At 53.2% G+C, this 26,734-nt stretch overlaps 1 protein-coding gene and 1 non-coding gene across 2 annotated transcripts in view; one reads left to right on the top strand and one right to left on the bottom strand.

The window, feature by feature from the left end:
* bcap31 (B cell receptor associated protein 31) overlaps positions 1–26,734 on the bottom strand; it is a 110,768-nt gene that overhangs the window by 71,316 nt on the left and 12,718 nt on the right. Inside the window, exons 3-6 of the mRNA XM_073028626.1 lie at positions 26,359–26,459; positions 13,019–13,163; positions 6,418–6,553; positions 947–1,067 (exon numbers count right to left, since the gene is read on the bottom strand). Coding sequence (XP_072884727.1) covers positions 947–1,067; positions 6,418–6,553; positions 13,019–13,163; positions 26,359–26,459 — 503 coding nt within the window. The remainder of the gene's footprint in view (positions 1–946; positions 1,068–6,417; positions 6,554–13,018; positions 13,164–26,358; positions 26,460–26,734) is intronic.
* On the top strand, positions 22,507–22,577 carry trnag-gcc (transfer RNA glycine (anticodon GCC)). The gene has a single exon. It is a non-coding gene; the product is annotated as a tRNA-Gly (tRNA).

Here is a 26,734-nt window from a genome sequence, read left to right as displayed (position 1 = left end):
CACTGTCAGAAGAAACCCACATACCATCTCCACACTGTCAGAACAAACCCACAAACCATCCCCACATTGTCAGAACAAACCCACAAACCATCCCCACACTGTCAGAAGAAACCACATACCATCCCCAAACTGTCAGAACAAACCACATACCATCCCCACACTGTCAGAAGAAACCCACATAACATCCTCACACTGTCAGAACAAACCACATACCATCTCCACACTGTCAGAACAAACCCAGATACCATCCCCACACTGTCAGAACAAACCCACAAACCATCCCCACACTGTCAGAACAAACCACATACCATCCCCACACTCAGAACAAACCCACAAACCATCCCCACACTCAGAACAAAGCACATACCATCTCCACACTGTCAGAACAAACCCACCAACCATCCCCACACTGTCAGAACAAACCCACCAACCATCCCCACACTGTCAGAACAAACCACATACCATCCCCACACTGTCAGAACAAACCCACAAACCATCCCCATACTGTCAGAACAAACCACATACCATCTCCACACTGTCAGAACAAACCACATACCATCTCCACACTGTCAGAACAAACCCACATACCATTCCCACACTGTCAGAACAAACCACATACCATCTCCACACTGTCAGAACAAACCACATACCATCCCCACACTGTCAGAACAAACCCAGAAACCATCTCCACACTGTCAGACCCAGCCTAGGAACATCCTGACCCCACTCTCTAGAAAGAGCCACCAGCCACCCCTTAAGAAAAAATAGCTAGACCAGACTCTGCGGCTCACAGTGCACATCCCCCCCCCCCCCAAAGAAACAAGCGTTAGACCCACCTTCCTCCCCAACAAGAGTAAACAGCCAGACCAAGAGAGGACAGGAAGGGCAGAGGGAAGGTGGATTGGAGGTCTAGGAGCACTGAGGGTGGGGTGGGGTATCTGCTAACCTCTCTGGGCCTTTGCTGCCTCCTCCTTCAGTTGGCTCAGCTTGGCCTGGAGGCTCTGGTTCTCTTCCTCCAGCTTACTGGCGTCTCGTCTCACCGGCTCCACACCGGCCTCCTTCAGGGCCTGGAACAGATACACCGTTAGCACCAGCTCAAACCCCCAGCCTCCTCCTCACACCGACCACCGAACCCGCACCCAACCCAGCACTCCCCCCTCACCACCAAACCGAGCCCGGGCCTGGACCCACACCCAACCCAGCACTACCTCCTCACCACCAAACCCAGCCCGGGCCTGGACCCACACCCAACCCCACTCCCTCCTCCTCACCCCCTCACCCCCAAACCCAGCCCGGGGCTAGACCCACATCCAACCCAGCACTCCACCCTCACCACCAAACCCAGCCCGGGCCTGGACCCACACCCAACCCAGCACTCCTTCCTCCTCACCCCCCTCACCACCAAACCCAGCCCGGGCCTAGACCCACATCCAACCAAGCACTCCCTCCTCACCACCAAACCCAGCCCGGGCCTGGACCCACACCCAACCCACCACTCCTTCCTCCTCACCCCCCACCAAACCCAGCCCAGGCCTGGACCCACACCCAACCCAGCACTCCCCCCTCACGACCAAACCCAGCCCGGGCCTGGACCCACACCCAACCCAGCACTCCCCCCTCACCACCTAACCCAGCCCAGGCCTGGACCCACACCCAACCCAGCACTCCACCCTCACCACCAAACCAAGCCCGGGCCTGGACCCACACCCAACCCAGCACTCCCCCTCACCAGCAAACCCAGCCTGGGCCTGGACCCACCCCCAACCCAGCACTCCCCCCCTCACCAGCAAACCCAGCCCGGGCCTGGACCCACACCCAACCCAGCACTACCTCCTCACCCCCCACCAAACCCAGCCTGGGCCTGGACCCACACCCAACCCAGCACTCCCCCTTCACCCCCCATCACCAAACCCAGCCTGGGCCTGGACCCACCCCCAACCCAGCACCCCCCCCTCACCAGCAAACCCATCCCAGGCCTGGACCCACCCCCAACCCAGCACTCCCCCCTCACCAGCAAACCCAGCCCAGGCCTGGACCCACACCCAACCCAGCACTCCCTCCTCCTCACCCCCCTCACCAACAAACCCAGCCCGGGCCTGGACCCACCCCCAACCCATCACTCCCCCCTCACCAGCAAACCCAGCCCGGGACTGGACCCACACCCAACCCAGCACTCCCCCCTCACCCCCCACCAAACCCAGCCCGGGCTTGGACCCACACCTAACCCAGCACTCCCCCTTCACCCCCCATCACCAAACCCAGCCTGGGCCTGGACCCACCCCCAACCCAGCACTCCCCCCTCACCAGCAAACCTAGCCCGGGCCTGGACCCACACCCAACCCAGCACTCCCCCCTCACCAGCAAACCTAGCCCGGGCCTGGACCCACACCCAACCCAGCACTCCCCCCTCACCAGCAAACCCAGCCCGGGCCTGGACCCACACCCAACCCAGCACTCCCCCCCTCACCAGCAAACCTAGCCCGGGCTTGGACCCACACCCAACCCAGCACTCCCCCCTCACCAGCAAACCCAGCCCGGGCCTGGACCCACCCCCAACCCAGCACTCCCCCCCTCACCAGCAAACCTAGCCCGGGCCTGGACCCACACCCAACCCAGCACTCCCCCCTCACCAGCAAACCTAGCCCGGGCCTGGACCCACACCCAACCCAGCACTCCCCCCTCACCAGCAAACCTAGCCCGGGCCTGGACACACCCCCAACCCAGCACTCCCCCCTCACCAGCAAACCTAGCCCGGGCCTGGACCCACCCCCAACCCAGCACTCCCCCCTCACCAGCAAACCTAGCCCGGGCCTGGACCCACCCCCAACCCAGCACTCCCCCCTCACCAGCAAACCCAGCCCGGGCCTGAACCCACCCCCAACCCAGCACTCCCCCCTCACCAGCAAACCCAGCCCAGGCCTGGACCCACCCCCAACCCAGCACTCCCCCCTCACCAGCAAACCTAGCCCGGGCCTGGACCTACACCCAACCCAGCACTCCCCCCTCACCAGCAAACCTAGCCCGGGCCTGGACCCACCCCCAACCCAGCACTCCCCCCTCACCAGCAAACCTAGCCCGGGCCTGGACCCACACCCAACCCAGCACTACCTCCTCACCACTAAACCCAGCCCGGGCCTGGACCCACACCTAACCCAGCACTCCCTCCTCACCCCCCACCAAACCCAGCCCGGGCCTGGACCCACACCCAACCCAGCACTCCCCCACACCACCCACCAAACCCAGCCCGGGCCTGGACCCACACCCAACCCAGCACTCCCTCCTCACCCCCCACCAAACCCAGCCCAGGCCTGGACCCACACCCAACCCAGCACTCCCTCCTCCTCACCCCCTCACCACCAAACCTAGCCCGGGCCTGGACACACACCCAACCCAGCACTACCTCCTCACCACTAAACCCAGCCCGGGCCTGGACCCACACCCAACCCAGCACTACCTCCTCACCACTAAACCCAGCCCGGGCCTGGACCCACACCTAACCCAGCACTCCCTCCTCACCCCCCACCAAACCCAGCCCGGGCCTGGACCCACACCCAACCCAGCACTCCCTCCTCCTCACCCCCTCACCACCAAACCTAGCCCGGGCCTGGACACACACCCAACCCAGCACTACCTCCTCACCACTAAACCCAGCCCGGGCCTGGACCCACACCCAACCCAGCACTACCTCCTCACCACTAAACCCAGCCCGGGCCTGGACCCACACCTAACCCAGCACTCCCTCCTCACCCCCCACCAAACCCAGCCCGGGCCTGGACCCACACCCAACCCAGCACTCCCTCCTCCTCACCCCCCACCAAACCCAGCCCAGGCCTGGACCCACACCCAACCCAGCACTACCTCCTCACCACTAAACCCAGCCCGGGCCTGGACACACACCCAACCCAGCACTCTTTCCTCCTCACCCCCTCACCACCAAACCCAGCCCGGGCCTAGACCCACATCCAACCCAGCACTCCCCCCTCACCACCAAACCCAGCCCGGGCCTGGACCCACACCCAACCCAGCACTCCCTCCTCCTCAACCCCACCAAACCCAGCCCGGGCCTGGACCCACACCCAACCCAGCACTCCCTCCTCCTCACCCCCCACCAAACCCAGCCCAGGCCTGGACCCACACCCAACCCAGCACTCCCTCCTCCTCACCCCTCACCACCAAACCCAGCCCAGGGCTAGACCCACACCAAACCCAGCACTCCCTCCTCCTCACCCCTCACCACCAAACCCAGCCTGGGCCCGGACCCACACCCAACCCAGCACTACCTCCTCACCACCAAATCCAGCCCGGGCCTGGACCCACACCCAACCCAGCACTCCTTCCTCCTCACCCCCTCACCACCAAACCCAGCCCGGGCCCGGACCCACACCCAACCCAGCATTCCCCCCTCACCACCAAACCCAGCCCGGGCCTGGACCCACACCCAACCCAGCACTCCTTCCTCCTCACCCCCTCACCACCAAACCCAGCCCGGGCCTGGACCCACACCCAACCCAGCACTCCCTCCTCACCACCAAACCCAGCCCGGGCCTGGACCCACACCCAACCCAGCACTCCCTCCTCCTCACCCCCACCAAACCCAGCCTGGGCCTGGACCCACACCCAACCCAGCACTACCTCCTCACCCCCCACCAAACCCAGCCCGGGCCTGGACCCACACCCAACCCAGCATTCCCCCCTCACCAGCAAACCCAGCCCGGGCCTGGACCCACACCCAACCCAGCACTACCTCCTCACCCCCCACCAAACCCAGCCCGGGCCTGGACCCACACCCTACTCAGCACTTCCTCCTCCTCCTCCTCACACCCCACCAAACCCAGCCTCCAACAGAAGGCTGGTTTCCAGTCCCACCTCCTTTCGGGCCCAAAAATAGAGCCTCCACCAGCACTGGCCCAGACCCCTCGCCAACCCCGTGATCATCAGCTGCCACCAGCGGTCCGGTGTTCTGAATCTCCCTGGCCCTCAAGAGAAAATGTCTCTTAACTTCACCCTGGGGAGCCCAGATCTCACTTACGTCAGAGCTAGCAACAGCAGTCAACTATTTCTGGCAGATACTTTGGAGACATTTAAGCTGTTGGATGATGGAAAGGTGGAGGGGAAGGTTGAATGATTTTAGAGTAGGTTAAAAGGTTAGCGCACTGCTCTCTACTGTCTGATGTTCTACCTCAGCTCTCAAGACTGCTCCACCACCCAGTAAGATCATGACTGCTCTGGCCGTGGACTCACTTTCCCCAGATTCTCACGACAACATTAGTGACAGGAAACCCAATTCCGATTCTGAACAATGAGGTCACCTTTACTGCTTCCCGAGGCAGAGATTTTCACAGGGTCACTACTCTGAGAAAAGCAGTTCCTCCTATCTCTGTCCTAATTCTACTCCCCCCAATCTTGAGGCTATGTCCCCTAGTTTTAGTCCCACCCACCACTGGAAACAACTTTCCTGTCTCTATCTATCTATCCCTTACATGATTTTAAATGTTTCTCCAAAATCCCCTCTCATTCTTCTGATTCCAGTCAAGTACAGTCCCAGGCGGTTCACCATCTCGTCTTCAGAGTCAACCCGGTGAAAGTCCTCTGTATCAAAGTCAGAAAGATTTGAAAGAGTGCAGAGGAAGTTTACAAGGTTGTTGCTGGGTCTGGAGGACCCGAGTTATAAGGAAAGACTGAATAGGTTACGACTGTATTCTTTAGAAAGTAGAATACTGCGAAGAGATTATACGAAATTATGATAGATAGGGTAAATGCAAGCAGGCTTTTCCCACTGAGGCTGAGTGAGACGACAACCAGAGGTCATTGGTGAAAGGTGAGAAGTTTAAGGGGAACATGAGGGGAAACTTCTTCACTCAGCATCATGAGTGTGGAACAAGCTGCCAGCACGAGTGGTGCATGCGAGCTCGATTTCAACATTTAAGAGAAGTTTGGATAGGTACGTGGATGGGAGGGGTATGGAGGGTTATGGTCCCGGTGCTGGTCTGGGCCAGTGCTGGTGGAGGCTCTATTTTTGGGCCCGAAAGGAGGTGGGACTGGAAGCCAGCCTTCTGGTGCAGCCAGAGAGGTTTTCCCCAGGGTGGAAACGGCCAATACGAAGGAGGAAAGTATCGAGGAGATATCAGAAGTACACAGAGAGTGGTGGGTGGTCATTGTGTGGACCACTCTGGCAGAGGCAGACACATACATTAGGGACTGGGTATATTAAGGAGTAGAATATAAAAGTTTGTAACACTGAGGCAGTTTAAATGGTTTAAGGATGGGCTGAAGCGCCAGTTTCTGTGCTGTAGTCCTCTATGACTACCTTAAGTAACGAGACCAGAACGGGACGCGGCAGTCTGGGAGGTGGTGGGATTTGGTGGGGGTGACAATGGTCTGGGAGGCAGGGGGTGGGGGATGAGACACGACACTCACCTTCTGCAGTCCATCGTTCTCTTCCATGTACTTCTTGGCCGCGTCGGTGGCGCTCTCCGCCTGCTTCTTGAAGGCCTCGTTGGTGGCCAGGAGCGTGGCCTGCTGGGAGAGCAGGGTGACCAGTCGCCTCAGGACGCTGTGGGGGAAAGAGGGAGAAACTGCATTCCTCACCAGTCAAAGGCAGGCCTTTTGGCCCATCCGGTTTATGCTGTGGGGAGCAATCCAACAAGCCACAATCCCTGGAGGACTCAGCAACCCTTCATCTGGATTTACACGAGGATAGGTTGTGTGAGCGAGGGCTTCCTCTCCTCGGCAGAGGTGTACAAGACAAGAGGCAGAGATCGAGTGGACAGCCAGACGGGTTTTCCCCAGGGTGGAAATGGCCAATACGAAGGAGGAAAGTATCGAGGAGATATCAGAAGTACACAGAAAGTGGTGGGTGGTCATTGTGTGGACCACTCTGGCAGAGGCAGACACATACATTAGGGACTGAGTATATTAAGGAGTAGAATATAAAAGTTTGTAACACTGAGGCTTTATAAGGCACTGGTCAGTCTACAGTTTTGGGAAAGAATGTTCTGGCACGAGTGTCTAGATGAGGCTCACAGGAACATTCTCAGAAACAAAAGGATTCGTACGAGAAAGGACATGAGAAACAATGGAGGGCTCTGGGCCTGTAGAAGAATGGGAAGGATCTCACTGAAACCTATCCAATGTTGAAAGGCCAAGATAGAGTGGATGCTTCCGATAGTGGGGGAGCCGAGACCAGAGGACACAACTCAGATTAGAGGGATGTCCATGCAGAACAGAGATGAGGAGGAATTTCTTTAGCCACAGGGTGGTGAATCTGTGGAATTCATTGACATGGACAGCTGAGGAGGCCAAGCCATTGGGTACATTTAAAGTGGAGGTTGATAAGACATCAAGGTTACAGGGGAAAGGCAGGAGACCGAGGTTGAGGAGAATAAATCAGCCATGATGGAATGGTGGCACAGCCTCAGTGGAACTAATGGCCTAATTCTGCTCCTACGGCATGTAGTCCAATAGGCCCATGGGAAGGGTGAGAGTGATCGCAGAGTTGTTTAAAAGGCCAGTACAACATTGTGGGCTGAAGGGCCTGTATTGGGCTGTAGTGTTCCTCCAAACCTTTGACAGTTCACATACCTGCATAAGGGTGTAAGCACGTCTTTTTCTCAGGGAGGGGGTGATTTAAAAAAAAAAAGGGAGTAGTGGTTCAGATCAGAGGGGAGAGATTTAAAAGGTACATTGAGGCAGTTTCTTCCACTCAGAGTAGAATGTGTTTGGAAGGATGGTGGTCGAGATGGGCATATTAATATTTAAAAAGCCATGTGGATCATTCGTCCGATATGTTACTGGTCGAGTGACGTGGGTGATCATAGTCTTTCCACGATCGTCATTGTTCTTGGCAAATTTTTCTACAGAAGTGGTTTGCCATTGCCTTCTCCTGGGCAGTGTCTTTACAAGACGGGTGACCCCCGCCATGATCAATACTCTTCGGAGACTGTCTGCTGTCAGGACTCGTGATCTGCACCGGCTCCTCCTACGACCATGCACCGCCTGCTCCCGCTGTCAGGACTTGTGATCTGCACCGGCTCCTCCTGTGACCATGCACCGCCTGCTCCCGCTGTCAGGACTTGTGATCTGCACCGGCTCCTCCTGTGACCATGTACCGCCTGCTCCCGCTGTCAGGACTTGTGATCTGCACCGGCTCCTCCTGTGACCATGCACCGCCTGCTCCCGCTGTCAGGACTTGTGATCTGCACCGGCTCCTCCTGTGACCATGCACCGCCTGCTCCCGCTGTCAGGACTTGTGATCTGCACCGCCTGCTCCCGCTGTCAGGACTTGTGATCTGCACCGGCTCCTCCTGTGACCGTGCACCGCCTGCTCCCGCGGCTTCACGTGCCCATGATCAGGGGAGGGCTAAGCAGGAGCGACACCTTGCCCAAGAGTGGCCTACAGGCTAGCGGAGGGACACCTCCTTTAGTAGGGACGCATCTCCAGCCTCCCACGTATACGGACAGAAGAGGTTTAGAGGGCAATGGACTAAAGATGCACAGATGGGATGAGCTCACTGGGCAACACAGATGGCAGGTGCTAGTCGGGCTGAAGGGTCTATTTCCATGCAGCAAGGCTGTGAGATGCTGCCTGGCCCGAGTTCCCTCTAACCTCTTGTTCCAACGTCTGCAGCCTCACATGTCTCCGGCCAAAAAGCTAGTCTTCCCACCGATTCTACCCCCCGCCCATACACTGGGAGGCCATTAGAATCAGAATCAGATGTAATATCACTGGCATATGTCGTGAAATTTGCGGCAACAGTACAACGCAATACATGATAATAGAAAAATTGAATTACAGTAAACATGTTAAATTAAACAAGAAGTGCAAAAAGAGGAAAAAGTAATGAGGTAGTGTTCGTGGGTTCAATGTCCATTCAGAAATCGGATGGCAGAGAGGAAGGAGCTGTTCCCGAATCACTGAGCGTGTCTCTTCAGGCTTCTGAACCTCCACCCGGATGGCAACAACACAATGAGAAGAGGGCATGTCCTGGGTGATGGGGGCTCTTAATGATAGACGCTGCCTTAAGGTACCGCTCCTTGAAGATGTTTTGGATACTACAGAGGCTAGTACCCATGATGGAGCTGACTAATCTTACAACATTCTGCAGATTAGTTCAGTAATTTGCAGCAGCTCCATACCAGACAGTGATGCAGCCTGTCAGAATGCTCTTCACAGTACATCTACAGAAGTTTTTGAGTGTTTTAGGTGATAAACTAAATCTCCTAATAGTCGCTATCTTGCCTTCTTTATAGCTGCATCGAGACACCCAGATTAGATCTTCCAAGATAGTGACACCCAGGAACCTGATATCAGTCACTCTCCACTTCTGATCCCTCTGGTTCACGTTCCCTCATCTTATCCTTGCTGAAGTCCACATTTAGCTCTTTCGTCTTACTGACAGAGTGCAAGGTTGTTGTTGCAGCACCGCTCACCTGATACTGGTATATCTTCCTCCTGTACGCCCTTTGGTCACCACCTGAAGTTCTGCCAACAACGGTTGCATCATCAGCAAATTCATAGGTGTCATTTGAGCTGTACCTCGCCACAGTCATGGGTAGAGCAGTGGGCTAAGCACACACCCCTGAGGTACGGCAGTGTTGATCATCAGTGAGGTGGAGATGTTATCAGCGATCCACACAGATTGTGGTCTTCCGGTTAGGAAGAGGGAGGTACAGAGACCCAGCTTCAAGAGCTTTTCAATCAGAACTGTAAGAACGATGGTGTAAAACACTGAACTATAGTCAATGAATAGAAACCTGACGTATGTATTTGTACTGTCCAGGTGATCCAATGCTGCATGGAAAGCCACTGAGATCACAACGACTGCAGACCTATTGTTGCGATAAGCGAATTGCACTGGGTCCAGGTCCTTCCTGAGACAGGCGTTGATTCTGGCCATGGCCAACCTCTCAAAGAATTTCATCACCGTGGATGAGAACCACTGGACAACAGGCAGCTCACATGACTCTTCTTAGGCACTGGTATAAACGTTAGTTTGTTTTGAAGCAGGCGGCAATGAGAGGTTGAAAATGTCCTTGAATACTCCCACCAGTTGACTGATACAAGTTTTCAAAGCCTTACCCGGTACTCCAGAGGCTCAGCCTCCTGAAAGACAGCCCGACGTCGGCCTCTGAAAATGAGATCATAGGGTCACCGGGTGCAGCAGGGATCTTCGCAGCTGTCGTTATAGTCTCCCTTTTAAAGCGGGCATAAAAAGCATTGAGCTCATCTGGGAGTGAGGCCATTCATGCTATCGGGTTTCACTTTGTAGAATTAATGTCCTGCGAGCCCTGTCAAGAGTTGTCGTACTCCAACCTCACTCAGAATTGTTTATTCACTCTTGGAACAGCCTTCCGCAAGACATAACTGGCTTTCTTGTACAGACTTAACTGCCACAGATCTAACCCTCAGCAGACAATGAACCTCCTGGTTCATCCATGGATTTTGGTTTCGATGTACAGCAGGTTTTCATAGGTACACACTCATCCACACAGGTTTTAATGAAGTTGCTAACAATCGCAGCATTCCCATACAAATTCGAAAATGAATCCCTGAATACAGTCCAGTCCACGGATTCAAAGCAGTCCTGTGTTTCCCTTTGTCTATACCCTCTTGGGCCTCGGTCTTCAGTCTCTGCCTGTGCAGGTGATCAGACTCTCTGAAGTGTGGGTGTGGAATAGCACAATAAGCCCTCTTGATGGTGACGGAACAGTGCTCCAGCATGGTGATCTGATAATTATTTAGTGACTTTTTCAAGCTGTGCTGCTTTAAATCCCCCATGATGATGGAGAAGGCATCAGGATGTGCTGTTTCATACCAGTTGATCACATCGCTCTAGAGCCTGTTTGACATTAGCCTGTGGTGGGATGGACACTGCTAGTAACAGGATCGGTCCAAGTCCTTAATGATTTGGATGAAAGGATTAAAAGTAACATTAGCAAATTTGCAGATGACACAAAGCTGGGTGGCAGTGTGAAATATGAAGAGAATGTTAGGAGAATGCAGGGTGACTCGGACAGGTTGGGTGAGTGGGCAGATGCATGGCAGATGCAGTTTAATGTGGATAACTGTGAGGTTATCCACTTTGGTGGCAAGAACAGGAAGGCAGATTACTATCTGAATGGTGTCGTTAGGAAAAGAGAAAGTACAACGAGATCTAGGTGTCCTTGTTCATCGGTCACTGAAAGTAAGCATGCAGGTACAACAGGCAGTGAAGAAAGCTAATGGCATATTGGCCTTCATAACAAGGGGAGTTGAGAATAGGAGCAAAGGGGTCCTTCTGCAGTTGTAGAGGGCTCTGGTGAGACCACACCTGGAGTATTGTGTTCAGTTTTGGTCTCCAAATTTGAGGAAGGACATTCTTGCTATTGAGGGAGTGCAGCTTAAGTTCGCGAGGTTGATTCCCGGGATGGCGGGACTGTCATATGTTGAAAGATTGGAGCAACTGGGCTTGTATACACTGGAATTTAGAAGGATGGGAGGGGATCTGATTGAAACATACAAGATTATTAAGGGATTGGACACGCTAGAGGCAGGAAACATGTTCCTGATGTTGGGAGAGTCCAGAACCAGAGGCCACAGTTTAAGAATAAGGGCCAGGCCATTTAGAACAGAGTTGAGGAAAAACTTTTTCACCCAGAGAGTTGTGGATCTATGGAACGCTCTGCCTCAGAAGGCAATGGAGGCCAATTCTCCGGATGCTTTCAAGAAAGAGTTAGATAGAGCTCTTAAAGATAGCGGAGTCAAGGGATATGGGGAGAAGGCTGATTGTGGATGATCAGCTATGATCACATTGAATGGCGGTGCTGGCTCAAAGGGCCGAACAGCCTACTCCTGCACCTATTGTCTATTGCTGTGAAAATGATTGCCGAGATCCCCCATGGCAAGCAAACTGGTGAGATGTTCCTGATCTGGTGAGCGGGATTGGGACAGCACCACCACGAGGTACAGGCTTTGAAAGACTCAGTAGTCCTGTGTGGGTGGTGTATTGTGAGCCCGCCAATCCGAATCACTGTGTTCGGAATGGAAGGGGTGAAACAAGATTCCATGAAGCAAAATACCGAGCAGTCCTAATGTCTGCCCGATACTGTACCCTAGCTCAGAGATCTTCAGTTCTACTTACCAGAGACTGTTTTGGTATTGACAGTTGAAAATCTTTTTTTTAAAAAAACAGACAATTAGCCCACCGCGATGACCTTATTTCCACCACCGTCTCAAATAGACAGTCCACCGGCCAAAGTCTGATGTATTTCCATCGGATTTAAGCAGCAATAGACGGCTTAATCATATTAAAAAGTATCGACCGTAGATACGGTTGTGCTTCTCAGCTGCAGCAGGCTGAAACAGGAATATTTGATCACTTCTATTGAGCTGAGTGCCTTCGAGCCGACTTAATTGGCACAACGGAAGTAGAGAACCCACCCACCCCGCACGTCATCGGGGTGAGGGGGAGGAAGAGCGTGCAAACTCCACACAGTCAGACAGACGCAGCGGCAGAGGTGGGAATGGTATGTGGTCCCTGGGGCTGTGAGATTGCACTTATCGTGACTCTGACTCACGGGACCAATGTCACCAGTCACCAGAGGCTTGACCACACTGCGGAGGAAGCTAGCCCTACAATGGGGGGGGGGGGGGAAGAGAGGGGGGAAGAGGGCGTTCTCATTGGACCCAATCACTCCTCGTTAACCAGTGGCAGCCCTTCCTTCAGAGGACAGCTCGGGATATCCTGCCTCCTCCACAGCCCAACAGTGGAGCACTGCTGCCCACTTGTGGGAATGATCGGTACTGCTGGGGTAGGGAACTGAAAACTTACAGCACAATACAGGCCCTTCAGAGGTCAACCACACACAGAGACAGAAGCTCCCTCGCACACTCCTGGGGTTAGACACAGAGTGAAACACAACCCCATCACACATTTCCGGACTGCCTTGTCTGCCAGCACAAGCACCTGCCGTCGCCCCCAGTGAGACCGTTATCCCTCAAAACCGCGGACTAGGGGAAGAAACTGGCACAGGTACTCACAACCACAGGAGGAGGGAAAAGCCGGCGATGTAGAGGTTCCTCTGTGCACGGAACAGCTTCATGTGGATGTGGTCCTCCGCCGTGGGCAGGTGCTTGAGGTCCACCTTGTCTGGAACATTGTATTTCTGAACCTCACGGACGGCATCTGAAACAGGTCAACACAAATCCCTTCATCAGCTCCACTGGCCACTGGATCACAGCCAGTCTAATCACAGGAAAAGGACCTTTGGGCAAAAGTATTTGTGTTAAACATGATGCCAAACTGAACTAAAAATGCCTTCCATCTAACAACCTTGCATCCACTTCCTGCACCAGCCCTGGCAGACAGAGTCCAGCACCCTCCGCTGCATACAGAAATAAACTTGTCCTGTGCAGTTCCCTCTCTCACTTTAAAATGTACGCTCTCTGCTATGCAACATTTCTTTTCTGCAATAAAGATTCTGACAGATACGGCAGACAATTTAATTATCAGGCCAATCCACATTTTCACCCAGGCCATTTATGTGCATCTCAGCAACTGATGACCAGCGCTGATCCCTGTCGAACACCACTGGTCACAGACCTCCAGCCGGAATAGCACTAAACTCACTTTCCATGGGCTAGCCAATTCTGAAACCAAACTACCGTTACCATTCACCTCCTGCATCTTTACGTCCCGGATCAGCTAACCATGGAAAACTTTTGCAAAGTGCCTTAAGGTCTACATCGTTAACATCCATTGCCCCATTCTCATCACTCCTCTTCATCACCTCCTCTAAAGTTCAAAGTTAATTTATTATTGAAGTACATACACGTCACCCTGAGATTCATTTTCCTGCGGGCGCACTCAGTAAATCGAAACAGTAACTACGTTAGAATCAGAGAAAGGCCACTCTAATCTGAGCATTCAAACAGACTGCAGAAGTGGGAAAACACATAAAAAATAATAATAAATAAATAGACACAATACGAAGAGTCCTTGGAAAGGAGTCCACGGGTTGTGGGAACAGTTCAGTGATGAGGCAAGTGGTTGAGTGGCTATCGCCTCTGGTTCAGGAGTCTGATGGTTGAGGGGTTGTAACTGTTCCTGAACCCAGTGTTGAGAGTCCTGAGGCTCCTGTACCTTCTTCCTGATGGCAGCAGCAAGAAGAGAGCATCACCTGGGTGGTGGGGGTCCCTGATAATAGATGCTGCGCTCCGTGTTGATATGCTAAATGCTGGGGAGGATTTTACCTGTGATGGACTGTGCCATACCCAGCCAGTCAATATACTCTCCACTACACATTTATAGAATTTTGTCAAATCTATAATCTATTATTAAATCCATAAACCTTGACCTGTCCCTAATCAGGCCACACTTTTCCAGAAGTGGATACATCCTAGTCTATCCACAGAATACATAGAAATGTTCGATTTGGATAGGTACATGGATGGGAAGGAGATTGAGGGCTATGCTCCGAGTGCAGGTCAACAGGACTAAGCAGATCAATGGTTTGACACAGACTAGATGGCCCAGAGGGCCAGTCTCTGTTCTGTGATGTTCCAACCTATCCCCCTGCAAATGGAACCTTTGACATCCTCCCCAGGAGCCACAGTCTGTGCAGATTGGAAATAACATTTCCTCCTCGCTGACAAGAGTGTGTGCTTTACAGCTTGGGCATTCGTGACTGTAGCTTGCCACAGCTCAAATGCCACAGCTGCTGTTGGTAAGATCTCAGATGGCAACAAGCCGTACAAGAGTGAGCTAGATCAGCTGGCAGGCTGGTGTCGCAACAAGCACTCCACATCAGTAAGACCAAGGGGTTGATTGTGGGCTTCAGGAAAGGGAAGCCGAGGGAACACACCCCAGTCCTCATCGAGGCCTCGGCAGTGGAAAGGATGAACAGTTTCACATTCGAAGGGCATCGACGTCATGATTCATCCATCCTGGGCCCAGCACATTGATGCAATCGTGAAGAGGCTCTACTTCAGGAGGAGATTTGGTCGGTCAAAGACTTTTGTAAATTTCTACAGATGTACGGTGGCGAGCTACGTGCCCCGTGCTTCCTAAAGACTGACTAGCTGGGCTTTAAACAACTGTGGAGCTCTCCCAATTAGCTACCCCAGCTCCTGTCTTATAATGTCATAATTTACTCCAACTCATCCCATTTCTTACCTGTGCTGTGCAAGTCTTCAGCACTTGGGCACAACACAACGAGGGTGCTGAGTACCCCTGGACGGTACTGCACTTGTCAATAGAACAGAGAGTTTGCAAATCTGGCGGGAGCGAAGGATGTTGGGGATGGCGAAGATGTGGGACAGGAGTGCCAGGGCGGGGGTCGGCAGGGGTGCACACACAGGCAAGGACATTTGATTCCAAAGAGCTGATCATTTACAGAACGTCTCTCTGGTGCTCCCTGCTCCCTCCCTTTTCCCAACCACGATTCCCTTCTCCCTGCCCCCTTCCCACTCTGTCCACAATAATTTTAGGGTGGGGGTATTACAGGAGGTGCAAGAAGCTCCTTCCTTCCGCTAGCCTATGGTCACACTTGGGCAAAGTGTTCAGCCCCCCACCCCACCGATCAGGGTTGCGTGAAGCCACGGGGGCAGGTGGGGGAGGGTCGTATGAGCAGCCGGTGCATATCACAAGTCCTGGTTATGTGACCACTGACCCCGGGCAGACAATCTCTGCACAGTATTGATCGTGGCTGAGGGTCACCTGTCTTGTAAAGACACTGCTCCGAAGGCGGCAACGGCAAACCGCTTCGGTAGGAAAATTTGCCAAGAACAATCATGGTGATGAAAGATCGGCATGTAACGACCGAATGAGCAGCTGCTCTTGGGTTGTACAACCGGCCTCTCGATAGCCAGACAGATCATGGAATGATGCAGAAAACAGGTTTGTTGTAGTGGGAGACTGTTACTTCCCCATTATTGACTGTGGCCTTACTACAAGAAGCGTGGACTTGTGCTTCTCAGTGCATGCAAGGTTTCTTAACCAGTCTGTGATTCACAGAGAGGCCGTACTGGGAGAACATTACTGCTGCGTTCAGAGAGGCCGTACTGGGAGAACATTACTGCTGCATTCAGAGAGGCCGTACTGGGAGAACATTACTGCTGCGTTCAGAGAGGCCGTACTGGGAGAACATTACTGCTGCGTTCAGAGAGGCCGTACTGGGAGAACATTACTGCTGCGTTCAGAGAGGCCGTACTGGGAGAACATTACTGCTGCGTTCAGAGAGGCCGTACTGGGAGAACATTACTGCTGCGTTCAGAGAGGCCGTACTGGGAGAACATTACTGCTGCGTTCAGAGAGGCCGTACTGGGAGAACATTACTGCTGCGTTCAGAGAGGCCGTACTGGGAGAACATTACTGCTGCGTTCAGAGAGGCCGTACTGGGAGAACATTACTGCTGCGTTCAGAGAGGCCGTACTGGGAGAACATTACTGCTGCGTTCAGAGAGGCCGTACTGGGAGAACATTACTGCTGCGTTCAGAGAGGCCGTACTGGGAGAACATTACTGCTGCGTTCAGAGAGGCCATAGTGGGAGAACATTACTGCTGCGTTCAGAGAGGCCGTACTGGGAGAACATTACTGCTGCGTTCAGAGAGGCCGTACTGGGAGAACATTACTGCTGCGTTCAGAGAGGCCGTACTGGGAGAACATTACTGCTGCGTTCAGAGAGGCCGTACTGGGAGAACATTACTGCTGCGTTCAGAGAGGCCGTACTGGGAGAACATTACTGCTGCGTTCAGAGAGGCCATAGTGGGAGAACATTACTGCTGCGTTCAGAGAGGCCGTACTGGGAGAACATTACTGCTGCGTTCAGAGAGGCCGTACTGGGAGAACATTACTGCTGCGTTCAGAGAGGCCGTACTGGGAGAACATTACTGCTGCGTTCAGAGAGGCCGTACTGGGAGAACATTACTGCTGCGTTCAGAGAGGCCGTACTGGGAGAACATTACTGCTGCGTTCAGAGAGGACGCATCCACAGAGGCAGTGTGGGTCGTGCTTCGGAACCAGGGTATCAGAGGTTATGGGCAGAGGGCAGAAGGCAGAAGAATGGGGTTGAGAAGCTTAATAAATCAGCCATAATGAAATGGTGGAGCAGACTCGATGGGCTGAGTGGCCTAATTCAGCTCCTGTGTTTTAAGGTCTTATAGGAAAGTTCAGTAATTCTGCTGCGACTATACTCTGGGTTGGGCAGGTGGTGTAGCAGGTTAGTGCGATGCTGTTACAACTCGGGGCACTGGGGTTCACAGTTCAATTCCAGCGTTCTCCAAGAAACAAAGCTCTTCCTGCATGCACACAAGCTTTCTCCGGGTGCTCCGATTTCCTCCCAACAATCCAGACACACCGGTTAGCAGGTTAATTGGGCATTGTAAGCTGTCCTGTGATTAGACTAGGATTCAAACAGTGCCTGTTCCACACTGTATTGCGGAAATAAAATACGATGTTGTCACTGGGAAATAAAGGAGCAGATGTGCAGACATTATGAAAGAAGTAAAAGCAACTCTTGTTGCAGTGATTTTAACTTCCCCAATACCTTTGTGCGGGAGGGGAGATGGTGGGATCAATGTACCTGTTCCCTTTTGTTCATCTTTTGTGCTGGAGGTGGGATTTGAGGGTCGCTGATCTTTCTTTTCTCTCGTTTTCATGGCGACCCAGAGAAGAATTTCAGAGTCGTATACTTTGATAATAAATGAACCTTTGAACTGCTTCACATCCAGCATGTTTTATTCCCCCCCCCCCCGCAACACTGTCCCATTAACTGTCCCCTCATCTACGTATGGGAGAGATGGGGGGTGGGGGGGCTTACAGAGGCCGATTAGCTCACGGACCCTTACACACTGTCGGGATGTGGGAGAGAGGGGAAACACCAGGCAGACACGGGGAGAAGGTCGAAACCCCACACAGTGGTAGAGGTGGGAATCGAACGGGGTCTCTGGAGCCGCTCTACCCACTAAGCCCTGCAGACGATGAAGGGGAGTTGGGAAGGACTGATAGAGTGTAATCAACAGTGAACACTGCTGAATCTCCAGCTGGGACCTCCAAACCTCAGAGCTGCTAGCACTTGCAGCTTAGGGAGCAAAAAGGTAAATTAAAACTCTGGCCTCCCAGGACAGAGGCTCGTGAGGGGCACTGGGGACACTGTTGCCACGCCAGAAGTTCAGTTTCTGAATCCCCCCACCCCCCAGGAGAGAGACTCGTGCCTGTTTGACACATGATAGATACCCCGCTGCTCGGCACCCACCAGCTAGCACTTACTGAACAGCAGGAAGATCAGATCCTGATAGAAAATGTCGAACTCAACTGGCTGAAGGACAGTGGGGTGGAGACGCCCATCCCCACCCTTCGTGGACTCTGAACTGATTCTTGCTCTGGCATAATCTCATCAGAGCGACTGAACGTGAACACAAAGTGCTTCAGGTAAAGACCATTCTCAGACAAGCAGCTACTTGTTATGCAAGGTGATGACCTAGAAAGTAAGCAATCTGAACAACCAGTCAAACACAAGGGCGTGAGGAGACAGGTCAGAAAACAGAACGATCTGCATTGTAGCCCTGAACCAGAAACAATAAAAGTGATAAGGGTCAACCCATTTACACTGTGTAGGAAGAACGTTGGCCAGAGAGCACAGGGAACGATTGCTGGGATGAAGCGTGTGGTGTGAGGCAGGGGGGAGACCTGGGTGCAAGGTGTTGTCTCTGCGACACACACACACACACAATGCTGGAGGAGCTCAGCAGGCCAGGCAGCGCCCATGGAAAAAGCGAACAGTCGATATTTTGAGACACCTCACCAGGCGGAGCAAATAAAAAAGCTGCGGAGTAGATTTAAAAGGTGGGGGGGGGGGGGGGAGCGAGAAACTCAAGGTGATAGATGAAACCCGGAGGTGCAGGGATGAAGTGAAGGGCTGGGAAGTTGATGGGTGAAAGAGATACAGGGCTGGAGAAGGGGGAGCCTGATAGAAGAGGAGAGAAGGCCATGGAAGAAAGGGGGGGGGGGGGGGGAAGGAGCACCAGAGGAAGGCGATGGGCAGGCTCGTGTACTCGTGCTCCAGTCAATGGTACCTACTGGATATGTGGAGGGGAAGTGTACCTCTGGCTTCCTGGAGTGCCGGGCAGCCTGTGGGCCTCATGGCCAGATCCTAAACCCTGGAGAGGGTGCTAATATTTGCCGTATGTAGTACCCCACATGCAGCACCGGAGGAAGAACCCCCACCTGACTCGAGCTAAAAGAGCCATCACTAAGGCCAAGAGGTTTTGGGTGATGAGGAGGCAGAGTAAGTAGTTACGGCGACCAACGGCGACTCCTTTGCTTGCATCTTTGAGAACATTTCAATTTCCAACTTTAATTTTTCTCTTTCAGGGTTCTTTTGAAGACCGTGACCGAGAGTTAAAAGCTGACTACGGTTCTTTGGGGGAATGGGACCCGCTCTCGGGGGTTCCACAATCGGTCGCTGTTCGGCATGCCAAATTCTCAGCCTAAGATCTGAAGTAACTGGAGATGGGTCGGTGTCGCCACTGGAGATCCGCGTGTCGTTGGGGGAGTCGGAACGTTTGCTGTGTGCCTGGGGACCCGGGATCCTTGCAAACTTTAGGCACAGAGCTCGGAAAGAGTGATATAACAGACTTCTAACATCATAAACCAGCGAGTTGTTTGTTATGTCTCCCCGCCTGTTGGAAAATGGAGTCACCTCTTTCTTCCTTATTAGGAGAGACAGAGAGTCTGCAGCATGTCGGATTATCAGGTGAACAATGTAGTCGTTGCGGTAACTGCCTTTGCTTTGCTTACACTTGAGGGCTGGTGGCGGGGGGCACTTTATTTTTGCCGGTGGGGGGAGGAGGACTGTTACACGTGGGAGGGAGGGGAGCTGCGGGGAGACTTTGGGCTTCTAACACTTAACTGTCGTTTATTGTTGGGGCACTCCTGTTTCCGTGGATGTTTGCGAAGAAAAAGCATTTCAGGATGTATATTGTACACATTTCTCTGACATTAAATCGTACCTTTAAACCTTTGATAGCCTTCCCTGCCCGTGGTGTAGTGACAGCAGCCAGAGAGCTGATTAATTTGGCCTCGGCCATAGAAACTCTTGCAAACAGCGAGGTTAAAGAAGCCCTCACTGAGCTCTCAGCCGAATTACTCGCTGTCTGACAGTAGTCCTGCAGAACTGGATGGCCATAGACTTCACCATGGCTGTGAAAGGGGGTACAGGTGCATTAATCGGCCAAGGGTGACCTATATTCCCAACAGCTCAGGTAATATTATGAATCTGGCTGGCCACATTCAAAGGACAGTGGGAAAGATTCACGAGGTTGGGGAACGATATCATGGCAAGACGTGAATTAGCTAAGATGACTGGCAAATGATACTTAAAGGGTTGACGGTGGATATGCAATGGCAAGCATTTAAAGATCGCATGGATGAACTACAACAATTGTTCATCCCAGTTTGGCAAAAGAATAAACCAGGAAAGGTAGTGCACCCATGGCTGACAAAGGAAATTAGGGATAGTATCAATTCCAAAGAAGAAATATACAAATTAGCTAGAAAAAGCTACACCCCTGAGGACTGGGAGAAATTCAGAGTCCAGAAGAGGAGGACAAAGGGCTTAATTAGTAAAGGGAAAAAAGATTATGAGAGAAAGCTGGCAGAGAACATAAAAACTGACTGCAAAAGCTTTTGTAGATATGTGGAAAAAAAAAGATTGGTTAAGACAAATGTAGGTCCCTTACAGTCAGAAACAGGTGAATTGATCATGGGGAACAAGGACATGGCAGACCAATTGAATAACTACTTTGGTTCTGTCTTCACTAAGGAGGACATAAATAATCTTCCGGAAATAGTAAGGGACCGAGGGTCTAGTGAGATGGAGGAACTGAGGGAAATACATGTTAGTAGGGAAGTGGTGTTAGGTAAATTGAAGGGATTAAAGGCAGATAAATCCCCAGGGCCAGATAGTCTGCATCCCAGAGTGCTTAAGGAAGTAGCCCAAATAGTGGATGCATCAGTGATAATATTTCAAAACTCTTTGGATTCAGGATTGTTTCCTGAGGATTGGAGGGTGGCTAATGTAACCCCACTTTTTAAAAAAAGGAGGGAGAGACCGGGGAATTATAGACCAGTTAGCCTGACATCGGTGGTGGGAAAAATGCTAGAGTCAGTTATCAAAGATGCGATAACAGCACATTTATAAAGCGGTGAAATCATCGGACAAAGTCAGCATGGATTTGTGAAAAGAAAATCATGTCTGACGAATCTTATAGAATTTTTTGAGGATGTAACTAGTAGAATGGATAGGGGAGAACCAGTGGATTTGGAATATTTGGATTTTCAAAAGACTTTTGACAAGGTCCCACACAGGAGATTAGTGTGCAAACTTAAAGCACACGGTATTGGGGGTATGGTATTGATGTGGATAGAGAATTGGTTGGCAGACAGGAAGCAAAGAGTGGGAGTAAACGGGACCTTTTCAGAATGGAAGGCAGTGACTAGTGGGGTACCGCAAGGCTCAGTGCTGGGACCCCAGTTGTTTACAATATATATTAATGATTTAGATGAGGGAATTAAATGCAGCATCTCCAAGTTTACGGATGACATGAAGCTGGGCGGCGGTGTTAGCTGTGAGGAGGACGCTAAGAGGATGTAGGGTGACTTGGATAGGTTAGGTGAGTGGGCAAATTCATGGCAGATGCAATTTAATGTGGATAAATGGGAGGTTATCCACTTTGGTGGCAAGAACAGGAAAACAGATTATCTGAATGGTGGCCGATTAGGAAAAGGGGAGGTGCAACGAGACCTGGGTGTCATTGTACACCAGTCATTGAAAGTGGGCATGTAGGTACAGCAGGCGGTGAAAAAGGCAAATGGTATGTTGGCATTCATAGCAAGAGGATTTGAGTACAGGAGCAGGGAGGTTCTACTGCAGTTGTACAAGGCCTTAGTGAGACCACACCTTGAGTATTGTGTGCAGTTTTGGTCCCCTAATCTGAGGAAAGACATTCTTGTCATAGAGGGAGTACAAAGAAGGTTCACCAGATTGATTCCTGGGATGGCAGGACTTTCATATGAAGAAAGACTGGATCGACTAGGCTTATACTCACTAGAATTTAGAAGATTGAGGGGGGATCTTATTGAAACGTATAAAATTCTAAAGGGATTGGACAGGCTAGATGCAGGAAGATTGTTTCCGATGTTGGGGAAGTCCAGAACGAGGGGTCACAGTTTAAGGCTAAAGGGGAAGCCTTTTAGGACCAAGATGAGGAAAAACTTCTTCACACAGAGAGTGGTGAATCTGTGGAATTCTCTGCCACAGGAAACAGTTGAGGCTGGTTCATTGGCTATATTTAAGAGGAAGTTAGATATGGCCCTTGTGGCTAAAGGGATCAGGGGGTATGGAGAGAAAGCAGGTACAGGGTTTTGAGTTGGATGATCAGCCATGATCATACTGAATGGCGGTGCAGGCTCGAAGGGCCGAATGGCCTACTCCTGCACCTATTTTCTATGTTTCTATTTGTTAACGGTTGCATTGGTGGTTCAGTGGTAGAATTCTCGCCCGCCACCCGGGAGACCTGGGTTCGATTCCCAGCCAATGCAGTTCAATGTTTAGGATGTGACAGTGCAATGTGCATCTCCTTACAGAGCCGGTGACCCGGGTTCACTTGGTAGAATGACTTTGCACCTTTTGTGGGTTAGGGTGAGTGAGAGTGGGCCTGGTGGTGTGAGCACTGCAGGCTGCCCCCATTGTGTCACTAGGTGAATTGTAGGGGTCGAGTGTGGGTGGCAGCAAGCTGCAGATGTTGTCCTTGACCAGCCTCTCAAAGCATTTGCTTATTATTGAGGTGAGTGCAACAGGATGCCAGTCGTTCAGAAATGTTACCTTGGGCATAAGAATCCTCAACTGTTGGCTGGAGAGCACAAGGCACAATTGCTGGGATTCCAACCCCAGGAGAGATCCACAGGGACACTCTGGAAACTACTGCTCCTCACCCACTGCCCGTACGTCAGCACTCACCGAACAGCAGGAAGATCAGTCTCTGACCACACTCCCCCACCCCAGGAGAGATCCACAGGGACACTCGATTACCACTGCTCCTCACCCACTGCCCGTACGTCAGCACTTACCGAACAGCAGGAAGATCAATCTCTGACCACACTCCCCCACCCCAGGAGAGATCCACAGGGACACTCGATTACCACTGCTCCTCACCCACTGCCCGTACGTCAGCACTTACCGAACAGCAGGAAGATCAGTCTCTGACCACACTCCCCCACCCCAGGAGACCCACAGGGACACTCTGGAAACTACTGCTCCTCACCCACTGCCCACACGTCAGCACTCACCGAACAGCAGGAAGATCAGTCTCTGACCACACTCCCCCACCCCAGGAGACCCACAAGGACACTCTGGAAACTACTGCTCCTCACCCACTGCCCACACGTCAGCACTCACCGAACAGCAGGAAGATCAGTCTCTGATCACACTCCCCCACCCCAGGAGACCCACACGGACACTCTGGAAACTACTGCTCCTCACCCACTGCCCACACGTCAGCACTCACCGAACAGCAGGAAGATCAGTCTCTGACCACACTCCCCCACCCCAGGAGACCCACATGGACACTCGATTACCACTGCTCCTCACCCACTGCCCGTACGTCAGCACTCACCAAACAGCAGGAAGATCAGTCTCTGACCACACTCCCCCACCCCAGGAGACCCACAGGGACACTCGATTACCACTGCTCCTCACCCACTGCCCGCACGTCAGCACTCACCGAACAGCAGGAAGATCAGTCTCTGACCACACTCCCCCACCCCAGGAGACCCACATGGACACTCGATTACCACTGCTCCTCACCCACTGCCCGTACGTCAGCACTCACCGAACAGCAGGAAGATCAGTCTCTGACCACACTCCCCCACCCCAGGAGACCCACAGGGACACTCTGGAAACTACTGCTCCTCACCCACTGCCCGCACGTCAGCACTCACCGAACAGCAGGAAGATCAGTCTCTGACCACACTCCCCCACCCCAGGAGACCCACATGGACACTCGATTACCACTGCTCCTCACCCACTGCCCGTACGTCAGCACTCACTGAACATCAGGAAGATCAGTCTCTGACCACACCCCCCCACCCCAGGAGACCCACAGGGACACTCGATTACCACTGCTCCTCACCCACTGCCCGCACGTCAGCACTCACCGAACAGCAGGAAGATCAGTCTCTGACCACACTCCCCCACCACAGGAGACCCACAGGGACACTCGATTACCACTGCTCCTCACCCACTGCCCACACGTCAGCACTCACCGAACAGCAGGAAGATCAGTCTCTGACCACACTCCCCCACCCCAGGAGACCCACAGGGACACTCGATTACCACTGCTCCTCACCCACTGCCCGCACGTCAGCACTCACCGAACAGCAGGAAGATCAGTCTCTGACCACACTCCCCCACCCCAGGAGACCCACAGGGGCACTCTGGAAACTACTGCTCCTCACCCACTGCCCACACGTCAGCACTCACCGAACAGCAGGAAGATCAGTCTCTGACCACACTCCCCCACCCCAGGAGACCCACAGGGACACTCTGGAAACTACTGCTCCTCACCCACTGCCCGTACGTCAGCACTCACCGAACAGCAGGAAGATCAGTCTCTGACCACACTCCCCCACCCCAGGAGACCCACAGGGACATTCGATTACCACTGCTCCTCACCCACTGCCCGCACGTCAGCACTCACCGAACAGCAGGAAGATCAGTCTCTGACCACACTCCCCCACCCCAGGAGACCCACAGGGACACTCGATTACCACTGCTCCTCACCCACTGCCCGCACGTCAGCACTCACCGAACAGCAGGAAGATCAGTCTCTGACCACACTCCCCCACCCCAGGAGATCCACACGGACACTCGATTACCACTGCTCCTCACCCACTGCCCGTACGTCAGCACTCACCGAACAGCAGGAAGATCAGTCTCTGATCACACTCCCCCACCCCAGGAGACCTACAGGGACACTCTGGAAACTACTGCTCCTCACCCACTGCCCGTACGTCAGCACTCACCGAACAGCAGGAAGATCAGTCTCTGACCACACTCCCCCACCCCAGGAGACCCACAGGGACACTCGATTACCACTGCTCCTCACCCACTGCCCGTACGTCAGCACTCACTGAACAGCAGGAAGATCAGTCTCTGATCACACTCCCCCACCCCAGGAGACCCACAGGGACACTCTGGAAACTACTGCTCCTCACCCACTGCCCGTACGTCAGCACTCACCGAACAGCAGGAAGATCAGTCTCTGACCACACTCCCCCACCCCAGGAGACCCACAGGGACACTCGATTACCACTGCTCCTCACCCACTGCCCACACGTCAGCACTCACCGAACAGCAGGAAGATCAGTCTCTGACCACACTCCCCCACCCCAGGAGACCCACACGGACACTCGATTACACCTGCTCCTCACCCACTGCCCACACGTCAGCACTCACCGAACAGCAGGAAGATCAGTCTCTGACCACACTCCCCCACCCCAGGAGACCCACACGGACACTCGATTACCACTGCTCCTCACCCACTGCCCGTATGTCAGCACTCACCGAACAGCAGGAAGATCAGTCTCTGATCACACTCCCCCACCCCAGGAGACCCACAGGGACACTCTGGAAACTACTGCTCCTCACCCACTGCCCGTACGTCAGCACTCACCGAACAGCAGGAAGATCAGTCTCTGACCACACTCCCCCACCCCAGGAGACCCACAGGGACACTCTGGAAACTACTGCTCCTCACCCACTGCCCGTACGTCAGCACTCACCGAACAGCAGGAAGATCAGTCTCTGACCACACTCCCCCACCCCAGGAGACCCACAGGGACACTCGATTACCACTGCTCCTCACCCACTGCCCGTACGTCAGCACTCACCGAACAGCAGGAAGATCAGTCTCTGATCACACTCCCCCACCCCAGGAGACCCACAGGGACACTCTGGAAACTACTGCTCCTCACCCACTGCCCGTACGTCAGCACTCACCGAACAGCAGGAAGATCAGTCTCTGACCACACTCCCCCACCCCAGGAGACCCACAGGGACACTCGATTACCACTGCTCCTCACCCACTGCCCACACGTCAGCACTCACCGAACAGCAGGAAGATCAGTCTCTGACCACACTCCCCCACCCCAGGAGACCCACACGGACACTCGATTACACCTGCTCCTCACCCACTGCCCACACGTCAGCACTCACCGAACAGCAGGAAGATCAGTCTCTGACCACACTCCCCCACCCCAGGAGACCCACACGGACACTCGATTACCACTGCTCCTCACCCACTGCCCGTACGTCAGCACTCACCGAACAGCAGGAAGATCAACAATGCGATCAGGAAGAAGAAGAACTTGTTTCCATACGACACCGCCAGGGTGAAGAGGCTGGATCGGAAGAGTCTTTGCCATCTGCAAGGAGAGAAAGCCAGCCCCATCAGCACCTCGGGGTGAGGCTCAACATTCCGGACACAGAATTCCCAGTGGGATTCCCCTCATTAATTGCTGTGGACGGCTTCTGAGTCAGGGGTGAGGAGGGTGGACGAGCTGGAAGTTGATCTCACTGAGAGGCTCGAGAGACGGTACAAACTCAACTCCTCCTTACAAGGGAGCAGGCCTTTTGGCCCGTCCAGTCAATGCTGACATTTTACACTCATTCCATATCATTCCCGGAAAACTCCATGGCT

The sequence above is a fragment of the Hemitrygon akajei genome, chromosome 24 (assembly GCF_048418815.1).
Source record: "Hemitrygon akajei chromosome 24, sHemAka1.3, whole genome shotgun sequence".
In the NCBI taxonomy this organism is placed as follows: domain Eukaryota; kingdom Metazoa; phylum Chordata; class Chondrichthyes; order Myliobatiformes; family Dasyatidae; genus Hemitrygon; species Hemitrygon akajei.
Note: the sequence above shows the minus strand (reverse complement) of the source record. Positions and strands in the feature narration are given on the sequence as shown.